Source organism: Maniola jurtina, chromosome 5 (assembly GCF_905333055.1).
Source record: "Maniola jurtina chromosome 5, ilManJurt1.1, whole genome shotgun sequence".
Classification (NCBI taxonomy): Eukaryota; Metazoa; Arthropoda; class Insecta; order Lepidoptera; family Nymphalidae; genus Maniola; species Maniola jurtina.
The window spans coordinates 4,071,733-4,094,772 of NC_060033.1; the positions used below are offsets into that span (position 1 = coordinate 4,071,733).

At 39.3% G+C, this 23,040-nt stretch overlaps 3 protein-coding genes across 3 annotated transcripts; 1 reads left to right on the plus strand and 2 right to left on the minus strand.

Annotated features, from left to right (window-relative positions):
- The first annotated feature begins 231 nt into the window (after positions 1-231).
- On the plus strand, positions 232-16,461 carry LOC123865360 (transcriptional repressor p66-alpha). The gene is made up of 21 exons (XM_045906353.1): positions 232-331; positions 660-709; positions 1,723-1,804; positions 3,066-3,074; positions 3,438-3,570; positions 4,219-4,376; positions 4,675-4,815; positions 5,331-5,441; positions 5,877-5,984; positions 6,734-6,817; positions 7,617-7,661; positions 8,237-8,335; positions 8,703-8,821; positions 9,313-9,712; positions 10,141-10,229; positions 11,047-11,141; positions 11,774-11,823; positions 12,408-12,495; positions 13,168-13,299; positions 13,681-13,826; positions 14,573-16,461. The coding sequence occupies exons 2-20, from the start codon at positions 672-674 to the stop codon at positions 13,806-13,808; spliced, it is 2,109 nt and encodes a 702-aa protein (XP_045762309.1). The 5' UTR covers positions 232-331; positions 660-671; the 3' UTR covers positions 13,809-13,826; positions 14,573-16,461.
- Positions 16,458-22,920, minus strand: LOC123865365 (S-methyl-5'-thioadenosine phosphorylase). Its single transcript, XM_045906360.1, has 8 exons — positions 22,721-22,920; positions 20,504-20,679; positions 19,916-20,053; positions 19,090-19,269; positions 18,598-18,673; positions 18,071-18,157; positions 17,475-17,597; positions 16,458-16,612 (listed from the first exon to the last, which is right to left on the minus strand). The coding sequence occupies exons 1-8, from the start codon at positions 22,745-22,747 to the stop codon at positions 16,577-16,579; spliced, it is 843 nt and encodes a 280-aa protein (XP_045762316.1). The 5' UTR covers positions 22,748-22,920; the 3' UTR covers positions 16,458-16,576.
- LOC123865367 (cytochrome c oxidase assembly factor 7 homolog) lies at positions 21,162-22,681 on the minus strand. The gene is made up of 2 exons (XM_045906362.1): positions 22,043-22,681; positions 21,162-21,802 (listed from the first exon to the last, which is right to left on the minus strand). Exons 1-2 carry the CDS (start codon positions 22,425-22,427, stop codon positions 21,435-21,437), a joined length of 753 nt encoding a protein of 250 aa, XP_045762318.1. The 5' UTR covers positions 22,428-22,681; the 3' UTR covers positions 21,162-21,434.
- Positions 22,921-23,040: the final 120 nt, after the last annotated feature.

The following is a 23,040-nucleotide window of genomic DNA, read 5'->3' on the forward strand; positions in this document are numbered from 1 at the left end:
ATACAGCAATAATAAATAAAAGCAAAATAATAAGAGCGTCTGCAGGTGTACCGACACTATGTTACTGAACAGATTAAAATAATGTTCTTTGCCACAAGCATGAAGCGGCACCAACTTCTTTCTATTCAGGCTCAAAACGGGTAGAATCCAGAGCTATAATTACAGACAGTTAAAAAATATATAATCTGTTCTATAATCTATTCTATTGTCTATTGTCTATGTCTACTGAAAACCCCTGTCGTGTAGGTACCTATATTGTTGTTCGAATTGTATTATTTATTTTTATTTAGCATCGAAAACAAGAAATTAGTGAAACTGTATTGTACAAGAGGTAATTTGTTACTCTAGGACATATTTGTGGACGTGGTTCAATGGCTATAATTATGTTAAATTTAATTGTAATTGTTGTCACTCCAGCCATTGTCAGTTGCCTGTCACAGCGTTACCAAAAATTAATTCATTTTAAATAGACTTACTCAATTCAGTATTTCTACACCTAAATGGGAATTCATCGCTTAATTATTTATGTTTTACGGAATTCTTACTTTTATGCATTTTTCTACCAAAATCAATTAACCTAGTGCTAGTTACTAAACAACCTATAGGTTGTATCGATTTTTTAGTGATTGTATAATTTTCATTAATTATTATTTGTGCAGTTATAAAATACAATGGATGTAGATGACTCGGCGGTGGATCTTAGTGTAAGGTAAGATTTTAAATATCAAGTAATTAATTTATGTACCTATGTATAAACAGGATTATCTTTTCTGAAATTCTTTATATGGAAAAAATAACGAGGCTCTTTTATATTTTTCGTTAGCAAAAAAGATTTTCATCATTATGTATCAATAACATAATTTTTTTTATCAAAAAATATTTTTAAATCTTTTTTATTCGGGTAAGTACCTACTTAACTAAGTGAATTACCTACTTACATACTTAACTGAATTTTCTAATAAGTTTCATCAGAATTAGATACCTTTATAAGTTACCTTTTTCATCATAATTTTTAAAAGATAAATAGGTATTTGGTGATAATTTGATTAGAGGCAAAGTTTTAATAAACTATTGACAGCTCTAATAAATTTTCCTTTTCCACATCAAATACCTACTGTGAAAACCTGCAGTTATCATTTGTCCTGTCTTAAACAATAATGCTACACTCATCATTATTTCAATCAATATATCTTCTGCATGAAATTTAGCAGTCAATGGCAACCTAATTCTCTTCTACACAATCTCTTAAACTAAACTAAAATCGCTTAAAGTTCAATTGAGTAACTCATTGGTATTTAGTAATAAAATTAGCCACATTATGTGAAAATCCCTAAATCTAAATTAATTCTAACTTCTAAGCTAAATATATATATATTTTTAAATTCAGATACAAGTTACCCCTTGAATGCAATCTCACCTGGTGGTAAGTGATGATGTAGTCTTAGATGGAAGGGGTTTGGCAGTATTCATTAAACCCATACCCCTTTGGTTTCTACACTGCATCATACCGGATCACTAAATCGTTTTGCTGGTAGGGTGGTAACTAGCCACAGCTGAAGCCTCCCAACAGACCTAAAAATAAGAAACTATAAAATTCCAAATCCCTGTCGGAAATTGAACCCCGGAATTATCATTTATTAACATGTGATAGATTATGATATGGATGCTGTGCATGTAATAGAGTTGGTATCATCACCTAGACATATTATTATGTTCCAACAGATCCCTGCCGCCTGAACTCAGTGAACTCAGAGCTCTGACGGCTAGCGGTTTGACCATTACACCGGCTCAGCCACCTCCTCATGTAAGTATTATTTTAGACTTTTTTAGAAGTTTATTCTTTATGATGCCCTCTTTAAAAATCCTGTGTAACATAAACATTTTACTTTGAATGGTTCACTTTTATGTTATTTAAACCCATAATATTATAATCTGTTTCTTGTTCTTTTTAATATTGCTAATAAAGGGTGGGAAATAAATTTTAGACTAAAGACTAAATTTCTCAGGATCTAAAATCATCGAGTTATAACAGTTTTAAATTGTCTGTCCCTATTACATTATATAAAATAAGTTCCCAGATCCAGAGACTCAAATCACAACAGTCCTCTCCTGAATATAATTAAGTGTGACTTTATTTATTTATTTACTATAGTACCGCCCACAGAGTTACACATTTAAATTATACATGTTGTTCCTTACATTCTATGGCGCTTATGCAACTCCACTTACGGGCAGTCACAGCGCCAGCGTGCATTAACATTAACATAAGTGGTACAGTAAAATATAAAATATAATACAATAGCTAACCTAAGGACTAAGAAAAAATACCTAAGTTATAAATTTTAAAAGAATATAATGAGATGGAAATTAAGTTAAAGTTAAACTTAGCTAAATTATCTGAATCATCTAAAATACAATATACTTACGGCTAGGGACTGACACTAATTATTGTTATCCTATTGAGGAATCGAATGATTTGAGCAACTTGGCTTTTTTAGCCAGGTTATCGCAAAACAGATCCGTGGTAATGTCCTTGTCCAAAAATTCCTTATGTGACTTGGTGAATAGGTGTTTTAATATCTTTGTGGTTTCTTTAACATCTTTGAGACATAATATTACTGATTCACTGTGATACGGCAGACTCTAACAGAATAAGTGGTAGTTAAGGTAAATAAAACTGGGTTTATTCTTGTCCAAATGTTCACTGAAACAGACACTGGTCTGAACAATCCACAACTATGTGGTTGTTCTGATGTGTTCTGATGTCCCCAGATGTAGTTTCCACAAGCAACAACAGATGGCGTCAGTAGGTTTTTTAATTGCACTTTCTAGTGGTAGAACTGGAGTCCTAAGAGAACAAATATTTGCTACCTTGGGCAAATCGGCCCAGTAGATTAGGTGCATATTTTTGAATTTATGTGGTTTAGACTGTAGTCTTTACTAACATAATATGATAATTTAAATTATTTAAATAAATATTTTTATTGTAATTGAAGCTCGAATATTAGTATAGATTTATGTATTCAAATTTGAGTAACAATTTTTTTTTCCTTATGCAATCCAAGATTGATAGAGTAAGTATTTAAATCCCTACTCCATCCCAACTTTATCATGTTTCAATATTTACAAAGTGTCCTAATCATGATTACACTAAGGTAAAGTAAAGCACTTTGATTTGAAAACTCGAAAGTTCGCTTGCTCGCTGATGCTTTGAAGTGCGGGAGCTTGCAGCATTTTGCACAAAATATGTGGGTGATAATATATTATATATGAGAAAATGCAGTTAGGGGGAGGATTTTTTGTGTCATCTTTCATAATCACAACAATACTAAAAAAGATTTCACTTCTAGATTTCTAAAAATCTGACTCACTGTTTCTCAATTACCACTGGAAGTAGAGCAGGGAGTATTGGAATGCATAAGTCTTGTTTACAACAGGGCTCGAGTGGGAAGCGGGTGCTCCGCCCGCGATCTGATCAACGTAGCTATGCCGAGAGTCCCGACATAGTGCTCCTGCCGGCCGCGCCGCCACATCGGAAGCCCTCATTGGCTGCACCTGCACCATTTACTGGTAAAAACCCCGTCCAAGTGCGAGTCAGACTCGCGCACCGAGGGTTATTTTTTCCGACATTTTGCACGATAACTCATAAACTGTTATGCATAAAAATAGATAAAAATCTGTTTTCTAATGTACGGGTCTTGGACTGTATATCTTTAAAAATTAAAAATACTAATTATTATTTGTTCAGGAACACATTTTAATAAAAAAATATTTGTGAGCTAACCCCGAATTCACAGTTTTCAGCCTTTACTTGTGCTATAAGACCTACCTACCTGCCAAATTTCATGATTCTAGGTCAGTGGGAAGTACTAGTCAGCCTTATGTGATATGTAATGAACTAACTAAAGAACACTCTTACCTTTGATCAATCACATTGTTGGACATGTATATTTAAGCGCTTCCAATAGCAAAATTATAATTAAAATCTGTGCCAACAACCATATATACAGTTATTTATATAGTTTCAACTAACTACTACTACAACCAACTATATATTATACAGTTTCCTGAAGATGGTCACTCTGTTGAGTCGCTGTGGCCGAAATTCAGCCTGGAGAATAGGCTAAACATATTAAGTTAAAGGTTCAACAAGCACTATAGCAACTGAGTATTATTTTTGTTTTTGAGATGTAATGAATTTTGAGATGTTTTTCACAGATGTGAGCAGCAAACTCAACTCTGGTGCAGTGAATGTGTCAATCACAGCTAGTGCAGTGCCCACGGTTTTGCCTGCAGTGGAATCGCCGCGGGATCCGCAGGATGACGAAGAGTCGGACGATGAGAATGACCCGCCTTTGCCTATACCAGGACATAGGGTAAGACAACTTTAGGGTTCCATGCCTCAAAAAGAAAAACAAAACCCTCACAGGATCATTTTGCTGTCTGTTTGTCTGTTGTGTCTGTCAAGAAAACCTATAGATTCCTTCCCGTTGAACTAGAATCATGTGATTTGGCAGATAGGTGTGGTCTTAAAGCACAAGTAACAGATAAAATCCGAAAACCGTAAATTTGTGGTTACATCATTAAAAATTTGGCATTGATAGGTTTTTTTTGGAAATAAATGTAATTTTAATGAAAGGTATATTGTTAACTCAATTTGACATGTTGTTGCAGGAGTTGTCAAGTGCAGAAATATGGGAGCGCGAGCGAAGACTACGGGCTCTAAGAGAAAAGCTACGCGCGGAAGAGACGCGTCTAGTGCTGTTGAGGAAGCTGCGGCAGTCCCAGCAAGCCGCGACCCTTCCTCCCGCTAAGGTACAGCAGAAAGCATTGTTTTTTAGGAATTGATTTCAGTCTCACTGTAAAGTCGTCGAACTTGTAAAAAAAAGTAGATCGTAAAGTCATCAAATTTCGCGCCAAACTATTATTACTAGGCGGTTGACAAAATGTTGTTTACATGGCTTAATTTTCTCTTGAATATCCCACAACTTAAACCCACACATTATTCTCTTTGGTTGTCTGTAACTTCTTTGTCATGCCCCTACGTGCCTGCCTCTGCTTATTATGTTTTTGAAGAGCTGACAAACATAACGGTAACGCTTCCAATAAAAATACTTTTTTTAATTTGGATATTTTTTTGGCCAAATCTGAACTCATTTCCAAGCAAAATTGCCTAAAACTGTGCTAATTTTGAGTCCCAAATTCGTGATTTCAATCAAAACGGTCCAATTATGGTTTCAACAGCTTTCTTTCGATTTTTTGCCCTTCCTATATATAATTTCATTTGGAGCAATCACAACATTTGGATAGCCAGCTCCTCATTTGTTCAGGATGGCAGCGCTGCCTCGGCGGCGGGCACGGCGCTGGCAGGCAGCGGCTGCGTGGTGCCGCCCGGCGTCACCGTCACGCCCGCGCCGCCGCCCGCGCACCAGCACGCCAAGGTACCACTAATTCACGGTTTTCCGATTTTTTCCTTTACTTGTAGTATAAGAAATTTCTACCTGCCAAATTTCATGATTCTAGGTCAATGGGAAGTTATACCCAATAAGTTTTGATTCCCCAAAAAAAGACATTATCACACTATCACACTAATATTTTAAAGGCGAAAGTTTGTATGTATGTATGTTTGTTACTATTTGTCACGCAAAAACTACAGAATGGATTTGGCTGAAATTCGGAATGGAGATAGATTATACCCTGGATTAACACATAGGCTACTTTTTATCCCACAAAATCAAAGAGTTCCAATGGGATTTTGAAATACCTAAATCCACAAGGATGAAGTCGAGGGCGTCAGCTAGTAGACTATAAGGGTTCCTTTTTCCTTGTGAGGTACGGAGCCCTTAAAAAATAGTATTCAAAATATGTAATGTTAGCAGCGCACGGGCGGCGTGGGCGCCAGCTTGGCGGCAGGCAATGCAGCGCGGCGCACCGCCAGCCTGCCCGGCGGCGCCACGCTCACGCCCGGCTCCTACCGCACGCAGGTACTGTTCGTCTCCAAGTTCGTACACCTATAATATGGGCACCTTCCGTCTGGCGGGAGGCTTCGGCCGTGGCTAGTTACCACCCTACTGGCAAAGCCGTGACGCCAAGCTATTTAGCGTTCCAGTTCGATGCCGTGTAAAAACCAAAGTAGTATGGGTGTAATGAAAACTGCCATATCCTTTCCAGGCTAGCCCACTTCCATCTTGTATTGCATCATCACTTACCATCAGGTGAGATTGCAGTCAAGGGCTTGTATCTGAATAAATAAAAATAAATAACCTTTAAGTCAAAGAGTGAATAGGCGTTTTCTGGGCAAGTGCGCTCCATCTTAGGCTGCGACATTGCTTGCCAGCAGGTCTGATTGCAGAGCCAAGCTCTAGTCTATAAATGAAAAAAAAAAATAAGCTGACCCGACAGACATCCTGTTCAAATTCCCTCTAGAATAAGCTTTTCCCTATTCTCCTGAGCTTATAAATGATGACTTTTCCAAAAAAAAAAAAAAATCCCAAAGAAAAAGGGTCTTCAGCTTTTCTCGAATTTGAAAATTTTAAGGGCAACTTTTCCAATTTTTCTTTCCATTCCTAAAACCTAATTCTAATGTAATGAAAACCTAATTCAGAGTTAGAGAAAATAAAAGCGATAAAGTTGGCATCCTGAACATGGACATAGACTGCTTTTATCCCAGAAAATCACAAAAATTCCACTTTTTCCATGTAGATGAAGTCTAGTTAATATTAAAATTGTACAGACAATGTCTGGAGGCGGCGCCAGTATCACGCCGTCGGTCACAATAACGCCCGCGCCGCCGCCCGCCAACCACGCCGCGCCCAAGGTAACACTACTACACATTCATGTTTACCATACCAATAAGAGTGAGAGATCGGGCCCCAGTGCGGTGCGATCTCGTTCTCGCTTGGAGGTCGAAGTGGGATAGCGATAAGTAGGTTTTGCTTGAAGTAGGTATTACGAGTGCCCAATCCAGGTGTACTTACATATATAGATTCATGTACAGGTGCCGGCAGGTAATATTGTACATCGAACTTAAGAAAGAGATGTTTCGTAGAGCGTCGTCCCTTTCACTCAGTCCTATATGAAGTTTGGTCGGTATCAACGACAGAGACAACGCTCTATGAAACTTATCTCTTTCTAAAGTTTGATGTGCAATATTTCCTGCCGGGTACCTATAGTACAGTAGTACAGCAGTGGTCGCTAACTATGGGCCTCACAAGAAAGCTCAGATTTACTCATCGGTTGATGGAGTGAACCCTCCTCGAAGTTCTATGTCATCAGAAGCAAAGAGATCCGTAGATGAACCAAACAAACCAATTCGGTGAACAATAGAATATTAAAACACTACATCAATATTTTAAATCTGAAATAAAAAGATATTTTTGCTTGAGGGAAAATAACTTTAGTTTCTAATTCTAATCATGTATCAAAATGAAATAATTGCATCAAAGGAAACTAGCAAATTGCCAGTTCTACTTTTTATAATATAAATCATAATTAATTTTAATCATTTATATAATGTTCAATCAAAAACCTGTTTTATGTTAACATCATGTAGATCGCGATCATTTTAGGCGAAATAGTGTTTAGTTTTTAAAATGTATGGTATTTTGGATTGCAAGCCTGCCCAGGATAACTCGTCAGTGACCAGCAGTACCAGCGATGCAGTGAGTATAACATGTGATGTCGACTTTTATCTTGGTTTATATATCTTTGTATATCTATCTCGTTTAATATTCTTTAGCATTTTTTTTTCAAATAAAAATAGCGAGTAAACGAGCAGCCGGGTAACCTGATGTTAAGTGATAACCCCGCCCATGAACATTTGCAGTACTAGAGGAACCGCCAACGCGTTTTCGGCCTTTCAGGCATTTGAATAACCCCATGTTGTAATCTAATGGGAACACAGCAGAAGAGAGTTGATTCTACAATTTGCATGTGCTTGGAAAAAAGGATCTGGTACAACGGGCGGTCGAAGTGCACCAGGCACCCAGGCAATATGCATATTGCATATGTTAAAATCATTTATTCAAAGTAGGCACTATTGTACTTGTATAGATGATACTGTGATGATAAATAATTAATTACGTAAACCTAAAACTAAAGCTACGAGGGTTCCAAACGCGCCTAGGTCTGAGAGGAGCCCACAACAAACTCAGCGAACTCGCAAAAGTGTTCTCCCCTTCTGGGCTAGTTGGCTTATTGAACAAACAAAGTGTTTATTTTAGCACGTAATCCACAGGCCAGCTCCCGTAGCTCGGAGGACACGCAGACGCCGGCGCAGCGCCAGGCCGCCGCCAAGCTCGCGCTGCGCAAACAGCTAGAGAAAACATTGCTGCAGGTTACTCATATTTCTTACCTCCAATTACGACCTTTAAACAGCCTTCAGCTACAAATTCAGCTTATGTAACGGTTAGACCAGCGCTGCACAGCGTGTTGCTGCGCGTTGCAGCATAAAGACTTGATTTGCACTATAGTTTTTTTTTGCTTCATCCCTTAGAAATTACGGTTTATTATTGTAATTTACAATGGTGCCAACATAATGGCAGGTCTTCTCTTGTCACAAACTTGTCCAAAGTTAGTGAACGGTCTGTAGTTATCTACGAGAGAAGAAAAATGAACGAATTGGCAGGTCTGTGTGATATTTGACTAAGTGTAATCGCGCCGTAATATTATGCCCAAATAACAATCACCCTGCTTCAAAACAGATCCCGCCCCCTAAGCCTCCCCCGCCAGAGATGAACTTCATCCCGTCGCCCAGCAACACGGACTTCGTTTACTTGGTCGGACTGGAGCATGTCGTCGACTACCTCACTAACGAAGATCGGTGAGTCATAGAATGTAGCAAAGGTACTGTGTTTATAATGCCTGCAAACGGACCTTTTCCTGCAACATCGTACGTAATATAGTGCGTTAATAAATAAAGAACTCACCATATTTGCTATAGTGTCGTGTCAAAAGAGCGGTTTATCGTAGTTAAATTTTCAAAATTCGCCGTATTTACATTTTGCGTGTTAACATAATCATGCTAATATTAATGCTAAAGTGTGTTTGTTTGTCCTTCAATCACGTTGCAACGGAGCCACGGGTTGGCGTGATTTTTTACATGAATATAATCAAAAACCTGTAGAGTGACATAGGCTACTTTTTATACCGGAAAATCAAAGAGTTCCCTGGGATTGTAAAAATCTAAATCATCAATTAGTATAAATTAATGATAAGAAATGAACGGTCGTGTCTCATGTCGCCCGAGCTGCATTTAGTATGTGTAGGAACTGTGATATCAATATGAAATAAAATCGGTAACTGTCCCGCCAGTATGCCTCGATCGAGCGTGCCCGCAGTTTGCGCACAATGCGGCAGCGACTTCACGCCGGTGTGGCGCTGGGAGCGACAACCGGCGCGTAGACAAGACGCTACGTTCTCCTGCAACCCATTAACGCCTCACGCACGCCGTCTATGCGAGCTATGCGTGTCGGGGAACGTGAAGAGAGCGCTCAAGGCGGAGCACACGGCGCGCTTGAAGACGGCGTTCGTGCGCGCGCTGCAGCAGGAGCAGGAGATCGAGCGGCGGCTGGCGGCGCCGTCCCCGCCGCCCGCGCCCTCGTCCACTTCCGCGTCCGCGTCCGCGTCCAGCGTGCCCGCGTCCCCGGCGCCCGCCGCGCCCAGCGCGCCCGCGCCGCCGCCTGCGCACGCGCACCACCACCGCACGCCGCAGGTTAGACGTTTAATAGAATACAATAGATTTTTATTCAAGTAGACTTTTACAAGTGCTTTTGAATCGTCAAAATAATCTACCACTGGTTCGGCATGCCGTTCCTACCGAGAAGAACCAGCAAGAACCTCGGTGGTTCCTCGTTTTTCAATTTAGAATAATATTCCATACTATACCAAAAAATGTTATTTTTTATCAAATATGATGTCTATCAAAAAATATTCGAAATTCAATTCGAAAACATTGTTTCGTTTGTGATTGGTTAGTGACTCAAAAATGGTTAACGTCCACTTAGTTTTTGTTTTTGTCATTTGTATGGGATTAGATAGCAGCGAGAGCCCTTTACTGACTTCTCTCGTGGATAGAGTATAGTCAAGTCACTGTAATAACAAATACGATAGTGAAGTGTTGTGGTGCCATTTACTGTCCAGATGACGCTGTCGCGCTCCACGTCGCGCAGCAGCGCCGCGCCCACGCCGCCCGCGCCGCCGCCCGCCAAGCCCGCACCGCCCGCCAACAGGTCAGTCTCTAGGCCGGACCGCATCACAGCGCACACACATCGCGCAGCGCTGCACGAAGCGTCAAAATATTTCAATCGTTTCGGATGGTGCATGTCGCGCTAGAGCGGCGCAGCACAGCGCGTCGCGACATACAGACCGTCCACTATAACTTGTCCCTTGCCATCATGTTGGCACTATTGCTTTGTTTGCTTTATTCCTTAGAACTTTTGTGTGATTTGCAATGGTGTCAACATAACGTCGGGGACAATATAATTTTGTTCACTATACTATATAGTGAGTGGTCGCTTTCAAATGCGAATTCCCTATCCCTATCGCTTGTCTACATTATGAAGAAAACCTCTATGCAAAATTTCAACTTTCTCAGTCATTGAGTTCAGGACTTATGTTTATTTGTCTGTTCAATACAAATTTTGAAATCGATTTTTAACTAACTTACCGATGAGTTTAAGAGGCTTAAAATTTTAAACATAGATTGGAATCGGATGGCATACTGGAATGCGTTTAGATCTCAGATCTATAATCGAGATTTGATGTATAAATAATCGGCAATAATAAAGGCGAAAGTTTGTGTGTATGTTTGTTACTCTTACACGTAAAAACTACTAAACGGATTTGGCTGAAATTCGGAATGGAGATAGAATATACCCTGGATACATACATAGACTACTTTTATCCCGGAAAATCAAAGAGTTTCTACGGGATTTTGAAAAACATAAATCAACGCGGACGAAGTCGCGGGCGTCAGCCAGTGGAATATAATAAGGACACGGAACATGAGTGGACAAATGAGCAACACGAGCTCGGTGTTGTTATCAGCAGCAGCAGCCGCAACCTGAGCGCGTCGGAGGCGCTGCGCGGCCACCACGCGGAGCGCGCGCGCGACCCCGAGCCGCCAGCGAAGAAAGGTAAAGGTACACTGTACGACACTTCTTATCTAAACCTCCCTTTGCACTCTGCACGTCATCCCCATCGACGAGGGTCTCGATCCTTTCCGTGCATCATCCAAACCAAGGTGGAACCTCTAATCTAAACTTATTTTTCTGTGGTTTGATACACTTATACACATAATAAATCCAAGAACCAGATTTAACAGTATCAGTACTTGCAACTAAAATAAATATTATAGTTTGTATCGTTTCTGTCTGTAGCCATTTTTTCAAGTTTCAAATGCTCATATAATCTGATTTTTGGACTTACGGTATTATGTTCTGGTGTAAACATGATAAGTCCAAAAACCAGACACCTAAGACCAGCTCTTAAGGCACATAAGTCCTACATATAGAAGCTTCGTGAGGCTATTTATCCCGGAATATCAAAGAGTTTCCACGAATTTTTCTACATACCTAAATCCACACTAACAAAGTCGCGGACATCATTTAGTATTTAAATAGTCTCTCAACTGACAGCCATGCACCGTCAAAAGATATGTGTATGATATTATGCAAATATATCCAATAGTCTACTCTGCCCAGTAATAAAATTGATGATAAATTGTTATTCTTTAAAATAGACAAATTAATGACAATATTATTCGAAATTAAAGGGTCATCGTCAACAACCAGCAGTCAAGGAAGCAGCAGCAAACAGCATCAGGTTAGCAAACACTTCATTTACTTTTATCCAACACAGTTCACCAATTTTAACTTATGGAGTATAGCCATTCACTTACTTTAACAAGACCACATTATTCTCAACAAGTCGTAACTCGTAAATAAAAACACGACTGCCGTGCCATACAACCACCATATTGAATTTTTTTTTAATTATAGCCAGTACCACTCAGGATGATGTAAGGATTCTAACGATACCCCATACATCCAAATCTCTTCAGGCATTTAGAAGTTATGATGGAATAAAGAAACTTGCACAGATACATCAATCCTGAAAACATAACACTCCTTTTTGTCATCTAAAGAAGAGAAAGTGATCATGGGACTACGGGCATATTTTTTGTCAATTTTTTCAAATCGAAATTGCACCTTAATGTAACGATTTATTGTCTAAATTTGAGTAAATTTGTTATTGCTACTATCACAGCGCGGTTCAGACGTTTTATGAGTTTTTTGCTCAAGTGTAAAAAAATAATTTTTCAAAGAGAGTGAAAGCTTCTTCTCTCTAGACTGGTTTCCGTACTTAAAGTTTCCGTCTTTTGTGCGTAAAGAGAGTGTTTATTGCAGCAACTGGCGGCGGCCGCGGCGGCGCAGATGGCCTTCGAGCAGCAGAGCGCGGCCGCCATGCAGGCGTTACAGCACCAGCTGCTTAGAGGTAACACTTTTATTACGCTTTCTTACTTTCCTGATGGCATAGTGCACTTCGACCGCTCGTTGCGCCAGATCCTTTTATCCACGCACATGCAAATTGATGAACCAACTCCCTTCGCCGATGTTCCCACTACATTTCAACATGGAGTTATTCAAGTGGTGGATCAACAAATTCCTAAAAAGCCGACAACGCATTGGCGGTGCCTCTGATGCTGCAAATCATGGGCGGTGGTAATCACTTAATATTGGGTGATCCGTTAGCTCGCTATTTTCTTTTTAAGACAGTTAACGGGTGGTATTCTATCGGACCGCGACGCATTGCAAATGCCTGCACTCTTTAAGTTGAAGTTCCACGGAAGTGAACGAAAGTTCCAGTAGAAAGTTCATTCGAAGCGATACTCCTTTCCTCGATTTTAATACGCATTGCTAGAATATGGAATGTTCTTCCGGCTTCCCTTTTCCATGCTAACTATAATATTTGGTACCTTTAAAAGAAGAATAGATAAGCACCTTCTAGACAGGCCACCTAAGGCTGCATCATCGCCTACTACTACTACTACATCGCGGCGGACTTCAGCACGACAACCGCGCTCAATTGCAGCTTTCTTAACTTCTTGTCCATGTGCCTCTAGTAAAATATAGCCTAGGTATGAACGTTTGAGTATGTTGCGCTCAGGTCTGAGCGGCGCGGGCGGCAGCGGTGGCATGTCGCCGGCGGCGGCTGCGGCCGCTATGATGCAGTTCTCCCCACTGCTCTACACCTACCAGTTAGCTCTGGCGCAACAAGCCAACGCGCTGGGCAAACGATGTAAGTATTAACCGTTATATTTCACGATTTACTGGGTATCCACTGTTCTCTATGTGAATTGCTTTGCTGATCTCGTTGGCTAGCTTATTCAGCTAAGGATCATGAGGTTCCAGATTGGGTCAAAAATTATTGAGTTTTTTTAAGAAATATTCCTTTGCAGCTCGGTGTTGGTGTTATATTCCCACGCCTCAGAGCTTGTGAAAGTCATTAATCCTGCGCCTAATCTCCCTTTCGGTTCGTGTCTGATTTACTATCGGACTGTGAGAATGAAGGATTTGAAAGTGCAATTGTGCACTATAATATGTTCTGCATAAATTACTAGTTAGCTAGTCTGCTTTCAGATGATCAGGAAAAGTCAGGAAAATATAATTATACTTGCAGCGGGCAAGAACAGCGGCGGCAGCGCCGCGATGGCCGCGGAGATGCAGCGCGTGGCGGAGGCGCAGCGCCAGTACCTGCTGGACATGATCCCCGGCCAGCACACGCGCAACCCCTGGACCAAGAACTGAGACCACTGACAAGCGCAGGTACAGTCAAAGGCCGTAAGTCGTTTAGCACCTTAATGATCATATTCGCGTGGCACGGTTATGCACATGCGTTAAGTGTGTGTGGTGTTTATAGAAAAAGGTCAAATGCGACAGGTTTTTGATGCAACAATTTCGCGGAATTGCTACTTGAATTTTGAGGCCGACCGTACCTTGTAGCGGGACAAGACGAGAACAGCGTGCCAGGCATGGTATGTACACAAACACTTGCAGCACAGGAGTGATTCTACTTGAGTATTAGACTAAATGCAAGTGATCTCAAATTGATTTTCCTCTTCGCAAAGCTGTATAGCTACAACGTAGCCACTAGCCTTTAGCACTGATACTGCATGCGGTGGCCTAGCATTTTTCGGAGCTTTATCCCACGAACTCCTGAAAAAATTCTGACGAAAACACAGTCGAATTTCAAAAATAGGCATTATTAATGTTTGTGAATTGAATAGATGCCATTTTCGAGGTTTTGAGGAGTGATGATTTAAAAAATATGAAGTCCATTTCCAAATCCAAGATGGTCGACTTTTTATAAACAATATGTTTTTGCCATGTCAGTGATTACGAAAATGATTTTCTTTTCGAAATCTTGAGGGCTAATGCATTTATTTATTTTTAATGATTTTGTTATCATTTTCTGTTAATTAAACATTCAGCGCTCGCTGCGCTTGCGTTGGTTTTTTATTCTTTAATATTATTACTTTCGGAACACTTAAGATACAATATTTTCTTTTCAGGTGCTGCGTCTGAGAGTATAAACAAGAGCATTTGGAGAGTTAGTTAAGTTTTATTTTACGGTATATCTAATATAGATAGGAATAAAAAAACGATTTGACGAATAAGGCCTCCGTCCACTACATCGAACCGCACTATTAGGATCTAATAATATTCGAAAATTGATTATTTTGATTTCTCCCAAGTCAAAGTTTTTAGACTAATTTTGTCCTATTTCCTCGAAATATTCATCCAATAGATGCATGTTTTGACAGCTGCTTTACCAGCTTGGTAAGCTTTCGAGATGAACTGATCGGATATTATCGATTGCGGAAAATAAAATACTTGAAGGCCGGCGACCGCTTTTTTTACAACGCTGTAAAGCCGGTGATTTAAGTCAGTTTCTCCTTTATTTGGCTATAATATATATATTTATAAAATATTAACAGTCTGAGAGGAAGTTATTTCAAACATCTTTGGGAGGAGGGAACACTTCCGTTTCAGTTGCAGTAGTACCACTTTTATAAGTCGCATCAGCAAAATTCGTTTGCGCAGGACAGAGCAACCTAACGCCGTTTAAAACAAAATGTACACCAATTAAATACAGACCTTATTGCTTGACATTAGATTTTAAACACAAGTACCTACATCAGAGACGTGCTATCTCGCTCGTACAAAATATGGCGCGTAGGCAACAACCAATAGCAGACAGACTCGTGCTATGATTGGCTGAAATATTATAGCGCCATTCTAAAATAAGATTTCTGCGCAGGTACATCGGCGTGACTTGTGAGTGATGCTACTGTACTTAGCCTTTTTCATTGTTTATATCTATTTACATACATTTTCCTGTCTTCTAACGCCGGTAAAGATGTTTCACTTCAATAAAGTCAGAGCGGTCGATGGAGTGGTGGGAGATGTTAAGGCTGGTATTCACGCTAAGAATTTTTCAGCACAAAGCTATCGTTACGTAATTTACGGCACAATGTATGGTAGCCGAGCGCGTGGGGAAATACAATTTCCAGACATAAACGTACCTATAGAATTCTTAACGTGGAATCAACCCTTAAGGTGAATCGTTACATTAGACGCCTCATTCAGATTTAATTGTATGTTATTTTTACCTGTTGATCTACTTTAGATTTTCTATCCATACTTCCATATTTATTACATTCTAATATTTTAGATGCTAAATATATGTCATCACGATGTAAACCGCTGAATCGATTGCATGCATAGAGATAGCTTGCATCCTAGATGAAAAATATCTATTATTTTCATCTCAGAATACGAATAATTTTGAAAAAACTATTGGAATATTATATTAAGTCGAATTTCAATTGATCATATTATGATCGAATGAAATTAAACTGGTTAACCCTTTGGCCTTAATTTTTAGTTTCCTTAAAAGGCTATAAAGAAATAATAATAATAATAAATGGGTTGGTAAATATTACTATTATATTTGTTACGATTCATCTTAAACTTAACATAGCGATTAGTGTACGAGATTTTTCGGGTTTGGTTAAATGAAAGCTAGTTGTATGAATTTGTCTTTTTTTGTCGCGTTTTAAATAATTATAATTATAATAGAGCACAAGATACGTAATTTTAGCAAAATGAAATTAGCTATAAGAAAATAGTAAGGCTACGTTCCAGTGAAGTATTTATCTGTGTATAGTATATGAAGTTTTATCGAATAAATCTGTACACAATTGATTGAATATGCGATGTAACCGTGTGTCACACAAGTCATAATATAATTAGTATATTGCCTCTACACCATTCGATAAAAACTCTTATACGATATACGGGATATTATGTGAACACAGCCCTAGTGTAGTGTTGATAAGATCAATTTCGTCATTTTGTATGTGGATTTCTAAGTACTTCAATAAATACAGTACGCAGTTTCTGAGTTTTATTTCGAAGATAAACATGATTTCGTACATATGTACATTAATTTCACTCATAGATAGGTATACACTATATAAATGCTTCTAAAACATTGTATTACTTATTTGTTTCTATTCTTTGAGCATAACTGCAGATGCAACCAGTTCCTGAAACAGATAGAAAAGGTTTTGTACGAAAATTGACTCTAAATGAGACGTTATTTTATTACGATAAGGAGCAATTCCAGCAAGTGTAGGTATGCAATAGAGACACAGTTGCGGTGTTAAGTATTATTTGTCTCGGAAGCTGAGCTGATTGTTGATCTCGTCTTATAATGCTGAAGACAAATCTAGGGAAATTCTGCAAGCAAACATAGTCGAAATCCCACGGACCCGTACGAAGCGATTTGCTTCATCGTAGTATAATACGCCCTGCTAGAATATGGAATGCCCTCCCGTTTTTTCTACCTGGTGCCTTCAAAAGAAGAGTGAATAGGTACCTTCTGGACAGGACATGATGCAGCCACCTTTGGCTGCATCAGCTACTGCTTGGTGTGATAGCATCCAAGCACAAGCCTATACAGGGTGTAACCAGAACGCTAGCAAAAACGAAGAGGTGATAATATTGAAGATTACTGATAAAATAATATTACCCAAAAAAATATATAAAATCTTGTATTATTTAAATTTCACAATATATTGCAAATAAAACATCTGACTAACGCTAGAGGTCAACGAAGGTTGCTTAAGTAGGCCACTAGGTATCAATGCCGCGTCGTAGATAGGGCATTGACTCGAATTCTCAACGCTATAGCGTCGTATTTTTCAAACCCGCAATGTACCTATACATTACGAAAAATACTAAAAATACAAAATAAGGCAATTTATTTATTAAGGTTACTGGCATTGGTCGTGTTTAGGTAGTATAATAATAACGCTAAGTTTTTGCTAGCGTTCTGGTTACTTACTGGATAGTTATAAAAATAAAATAAAAGCTTAGCGCCAGTGTAGGTTGTCAACGGCGAGCTACCTTATGGCAGTCCAAGTAGGAGTAGTCGTCTTCGTCAGCGAGGCGCTGCACGGCGCCCACCACCACGTCGATGGCCTTCTGGATGTTGAGCGCGAACGTCGCCAGCACCTCGCTCACCGACACCTGTGCGGAAATTGTGCTAATGTTTGACCAACAAGTAAGATATTATAAACAATAATAAAAACGTGGCTGACCAAACCTGACCTAAATACATCACAGAAGTGTCGGATCCATATGGTCAAAATTAACAAACGATCATATCTGCGATCTGTGAACGTTGTTATTTGTCCAAAAAATATCTAACAATGTTTGTAAATACATAACTTATCAACAGATAAGGCGATTATATTAATTTCGGCCGGTATCCAATATCCATCTAAGCGGTGAAGAGAGAGGTTTTCAGTCGACCAATTAGTTTCATTATAGATGACGCGAAAGAATTATCATGTCATCTTTTAAAAATCTGATTGATTGACTGTACAACTTCCTCTCCTCTCCGCTTAGGTGGTCTGGGCCTAAGCGTACAAAACATATTATGTGACTTATACCTTACAATAAGTACTATTCAGGTTTACGTCAGCTTAATAAGTACTTACCGATTGTTCGTTCTCCCGCCAGCAGTCGTAGTCGGTGACGAGCGCCACAGCAGCATAACTAAGTCCCGCTTCTTTTGCCAACACCACCTGAGTGGAATGGAGGACTTGCATGATGGTGTTAATATTTATCATATTTCAAACAAGTAATTTAATTAAAAGATCAAAACTAATAAGTAAAATGGAATGTAAAATTGAAATCCATCAATAAAATGACTGAGGAGTGTGACGCAGTCGAGATCGTTGCACTACAAATAAACTCAATAGCTCAATAGAGTTGCACTAGCACAAGCTCTCGTCCCTAGTTATTTTTTTAAAACTGCTTGTTTTTATTTATTGGTGTTCGGTTGTGACGTCACACGCTAAAGCGCCGCATGAAACGAATTTATTGTGGCAAGCGCAAGTACCATAACTTTTTCATTTGTTGACATTTCACATTTTTGTCATAGAAAATGGAAACTCTTCCATTGTGTAAAGTTTACTTTATAACTCGCGGAAATGGTTGTTTGTAAGTGTGCAAAATACATCACCTCCGGGACTGTGGTCATGTTGACGACATGTCCGCCCCACATGCGATGCATCAAGCTCTCGGCGCGACTTGAAAATCTAAGGATGCAAAGCATATCATATAAGTACTTAAATTCAAAAAGCAGATTTCGGAATTTATTACATTAATTTCAATGTCAGCGGCTTGTTTCAATGGCCTGCTCTATCGTGCCAGTGTTGTAAACTTACGCACAAGAAAATTTGAGACAAATTATATTACATTATTTATCCCGAATTAACACCCTGGAAGCGGGGGTAGGAATTCACTAGGTGAACAGAGCACATCAAGCGAGTCGTAAGGAACCACTGGATTCAGGCGGCGCAAGACCATTACGTGTGGAAGTCCCTACAAGAAAGTGATTAGAGCTACGACGAGTTAAAACGAGACAGGACCACCTGTCTCGTTTTAACTGAAACTTAAAGTTATGGTACCTTTAACCAGTTAAAAAGAGAGACTGAGTAATCGAGCTACTGGCCTCGGTCCCTGTATGGTGACGGCGGTGCCGGTCTCGTGGCACACGTGTCCGTGATCGCGCGCGGCCGCCAGCAGCGCCCGGCGCGCTCTCTCGCAGAACGCGGGCCGCATGGGCAGGTGGCACACGCCGCGCGGCCCGCCCGCTGTGCGGTCGAAGAACGTGCAGTTACGACCCCAGGTCCTGGCAACACACGAATACATAGGTAGAGGTAACTTGGCGATTCCTCTGGTGAGTATGAGGCGTTGCAAACTCAATGCAATCTAACGAGATGATTGACCAGTCGGAGCTAGTCTCGAACATAGCGCGCCATAATTGTTGTTAATTCGATTGGCTTCCGTGGTGTCACAACTTACCGCAACACAGTTTATCGCCAGAAATGCTTCGTGAAGAAAACGAGAAGGCAATAAAATAAAACCCTCGGCAACCTGGGCGGTCTACTCGGCTTCTGGAGCGAGCTTGGATGGCTGGAGTGAACTCCGGCGGGGAGGGACAACGCACGCACAACAGACGGAAACGTTTAAGTGCGGAAACCAGCCCAGAGAGAAGAAGAAGAAGAAGAAAATAGAACCATTCTCGTCAATGAAGTCGTCGAGCACGAGGTCGCCGGGCCAGTAGGTACTTGTCGATAGAATAGAACAGATTTTTATTCAAGTAAACTTTTACAAGTGCTTTTGAATCGTCAAATGATTTACCACCGTTTCGGAATGCCTTTCCTACCGAGAAGAATCAGCAAGAAACTCGGCGGTTGCTCTTTTCAATTGTTCAATTTACAATAATATTCAATCATTCAATAGGCGCGGTAGTTTATGTTGCGGAAGGTACCTACCTGTCAATGAAGTCGTCGAGCACGACGAGGTCGCCGGGCCGGTACTTGTCGATCAGCGAGCCGGTGGCCGTGGTGGCGAGCACGTGCGTGCAGCCCGCCTGCTTCAGCGCCCAGATATTGGCTCGGTAGTTTATGTCGCTGCAAGTTTACACTAATTAACATCTAAAGCTGATTCAATCATCCACAACAAGAAAATATATAAAGAGAAAAATTAACATGGAGTAAAGATTATTGAAAATTCCCTCCAAAACATATCTCTGAAACGTTATATTTCTCTCGCTAATGCCTAAAATACATTGTTACAATAAAAATACAATAAGTTCAGCCAATCTCGCCAATTGCGTTTGTGATAAAGACCAATACAGGTTTTCCGGAATCGACCTTCTGGTATTGGGCGCCATTTTTAAAGCACGCCCGAAGGTGTCAAGAAAAAAGATGTGAAGCCGGCGCCAATTTCTATGTAATGTGTGTCACTACGCGTCACGCACCCAAGCGTAACAATTCGACTTCACTAATATTAATTGTGACCTTTATCTACCTGGAGTTTTATATCTTTGCTTTGTCCCAATAAAATAAAAACGTACCTACCTTGGTTGAAGCTGATGCTTCCTCCCATGCCTGGCCAACAGTACACAAGGAACACCCTTGATGAACCCTTCAAGCAGCACATCTGAGGGTTTTCCATATGGAGTGGTCAGGTCTCGCTCCACTGGGCTCTCAAACAGATTGGGGTCATCTAACCCTGACCCTCCTATGATTCCAATCTGAATTTTCATCATAAATTACTTTTAAAAGGTATCCTAGGCTATAGTAACTCAGTAGTAGTAGTAGGGCGGGGTTTTTTATATGATTAGATATAAAAACTCACCGCTACTGGTAAAGCTGACTTGACTTGTCAAAACAAACAAGAGTAGATATAAGCAAGCTTGCCAAAAAGAGCATAAGGAGTAAGATCCACAACAAACAAGTCAGTAATGTCTGAACAAATAAGTATTTATAATCCATACTAATATTAAAAATATAAGAGTATGCTTGTCTGTCTGTCTGCTAGCTTTTCACTGATTTTGAAGAAATTTGGTACAGAGGATAGCTTGTATTCCAGAGAAGGCCATAGGCTACTTTCATACTAGAAAATCAGAGTTTCCATGGGATTTTTAAATACCTAAATCTGTGCAAAGTTGCAGGCATCATCTAGTTAAGTAATTTTTAAGTAAAAGTTTAAACATGTATTACAATAAAAAATAAATTAATACTATTACTTTTATTGATCTAAACAATGTACAAGTTACAACATAATATAATTTATGAAATCCACACAAACACAATATTTTATATTACATTATTAAATATTTAAGTCCACTTGCACCAAATTGCTTGACTTGGTTTAGTTAAATAATAAAAGTAATACTGTCACTTCTTGACAAGTTTATTCAGAGAAGACAAAAAAGGACAGGAATAGAAAATTTAATTTAAACACAATTAAATTCTAGTGCAAGTCAACCTTAATCTCATTAAGCTGCTATTTAGTTTCGAGCCCTTGTTGGAACTGCACTGTTTTTGCAGTCTCGTGAGCTTTTTGGAGGGTCTGTGCTATTTGAAAGTACCGTTTTGATTCATCCATATTCTTTTCAACACCATCACCTTTTTTGTACATCAAACTGACATTCGCACAGGCATAAATATTGCCGAGTTCACATCCTTTCTTTGCAAATTGAAATGCTTGTTTCATGTCAGGTCTGATGAGGTAGTCAAGGTTGGCATTTTTTTCTGGGTTATGTGGGTTATATTCTTTAGGGTTCTTAGGTACTCCACTCAGATACATGCCAGCTAAGTAGTGGCAAGCCTTGTCATCGTTCTGATCACAGCTCTTCTTGAGGTAATTGTATCCTGCAATTTTGACATTGTTTACATTAAAAAGATGTATCTACATGCTTATAATCACATACACAGTAAATATACAAGAAATGAATAAGTTTAACAATTTTTTTAGCTTTTGAATCGTCAAGTAAATCTACTACTGATTCAGAACTAGTTCATTATTTAATATAAGTACTGTAGGTAAGTAGCACTTATATTGCACAACTATTTTAAACCTTGCATATTAGATAATGAAAAATCTTAGCTTACCCTTTGGTACGTCTCTCGGAATTGTTGTCGCAGGTCCCGTTGCTGTAAGCAAGACACCAGCATGCAGACAAGATACAGGTTCATTCAACTCACAGCCTTTTTCGAAATATTTTAGCGCTTCATTCTGATCAATATTATCTCTACCCCGCCCGGTTAACGCGTAATTCCCGTACTTCAAACATGATTTTGGGTAGTTATAATCATCACAATTGCTTTTATACACTTTTGAAGCTTTCTTATAATCCTTTTTGATCGCTTCCAAGTAATCGGCTAGAAGGTGGCAAACTTCCGGCTTTTTTTCTTTAAAACATCCGAATCGATACTCAATACCGAGGTTCTCTACGTATTCCTTTACTTCCTCTTCTCGTTTCAGGTCATAGGACATGGTTATATCTTATTTCGTACAATCTCAACAAAATTGGAGGTTAGATAACTGTGACACTCACACTAGTAAAAGAAATGTCAAACTTCCCATAATTTCAATTGATAAGGCTTATCACTTGTTGTAAACAAACGCATGACTTAACCAATTTAGCAAATTTTAATTTTTTATCGGAGCTTATAAAAATTAAACCGGTAATAAAAGCCATGTATACAAGCAGTGAATTTGTTACAACGAACGCAAAAATATCCGAATTAGAAAAATAACTTTATGTAAGGCTTATTAGTAGTTATTACCTTAATTTTAATTTGTCTATCAGCCATAATGTTATTATTAACTCGAAACAAGCTTTCTTTTAAACAAGTAATCAAATGATCTTAAGCTAAATTATGTATCAGTCAACCACTTTAATTAAAAAATTCAGATTTTAAAATGCAAATACAAGTCGCAAATCACAATCACCATAGACAATTAATAACACGCCACAGATCACACATAACAACACAACACACGGACCACACGGACTTCGTCTGTAATTGGTGTTAGCTGGCGGGGGTGATCTGCCTTTTTGGAGTGTTTTTTTTTGTTAAAACTGACTGGAAAGCGCTCTAAGGGG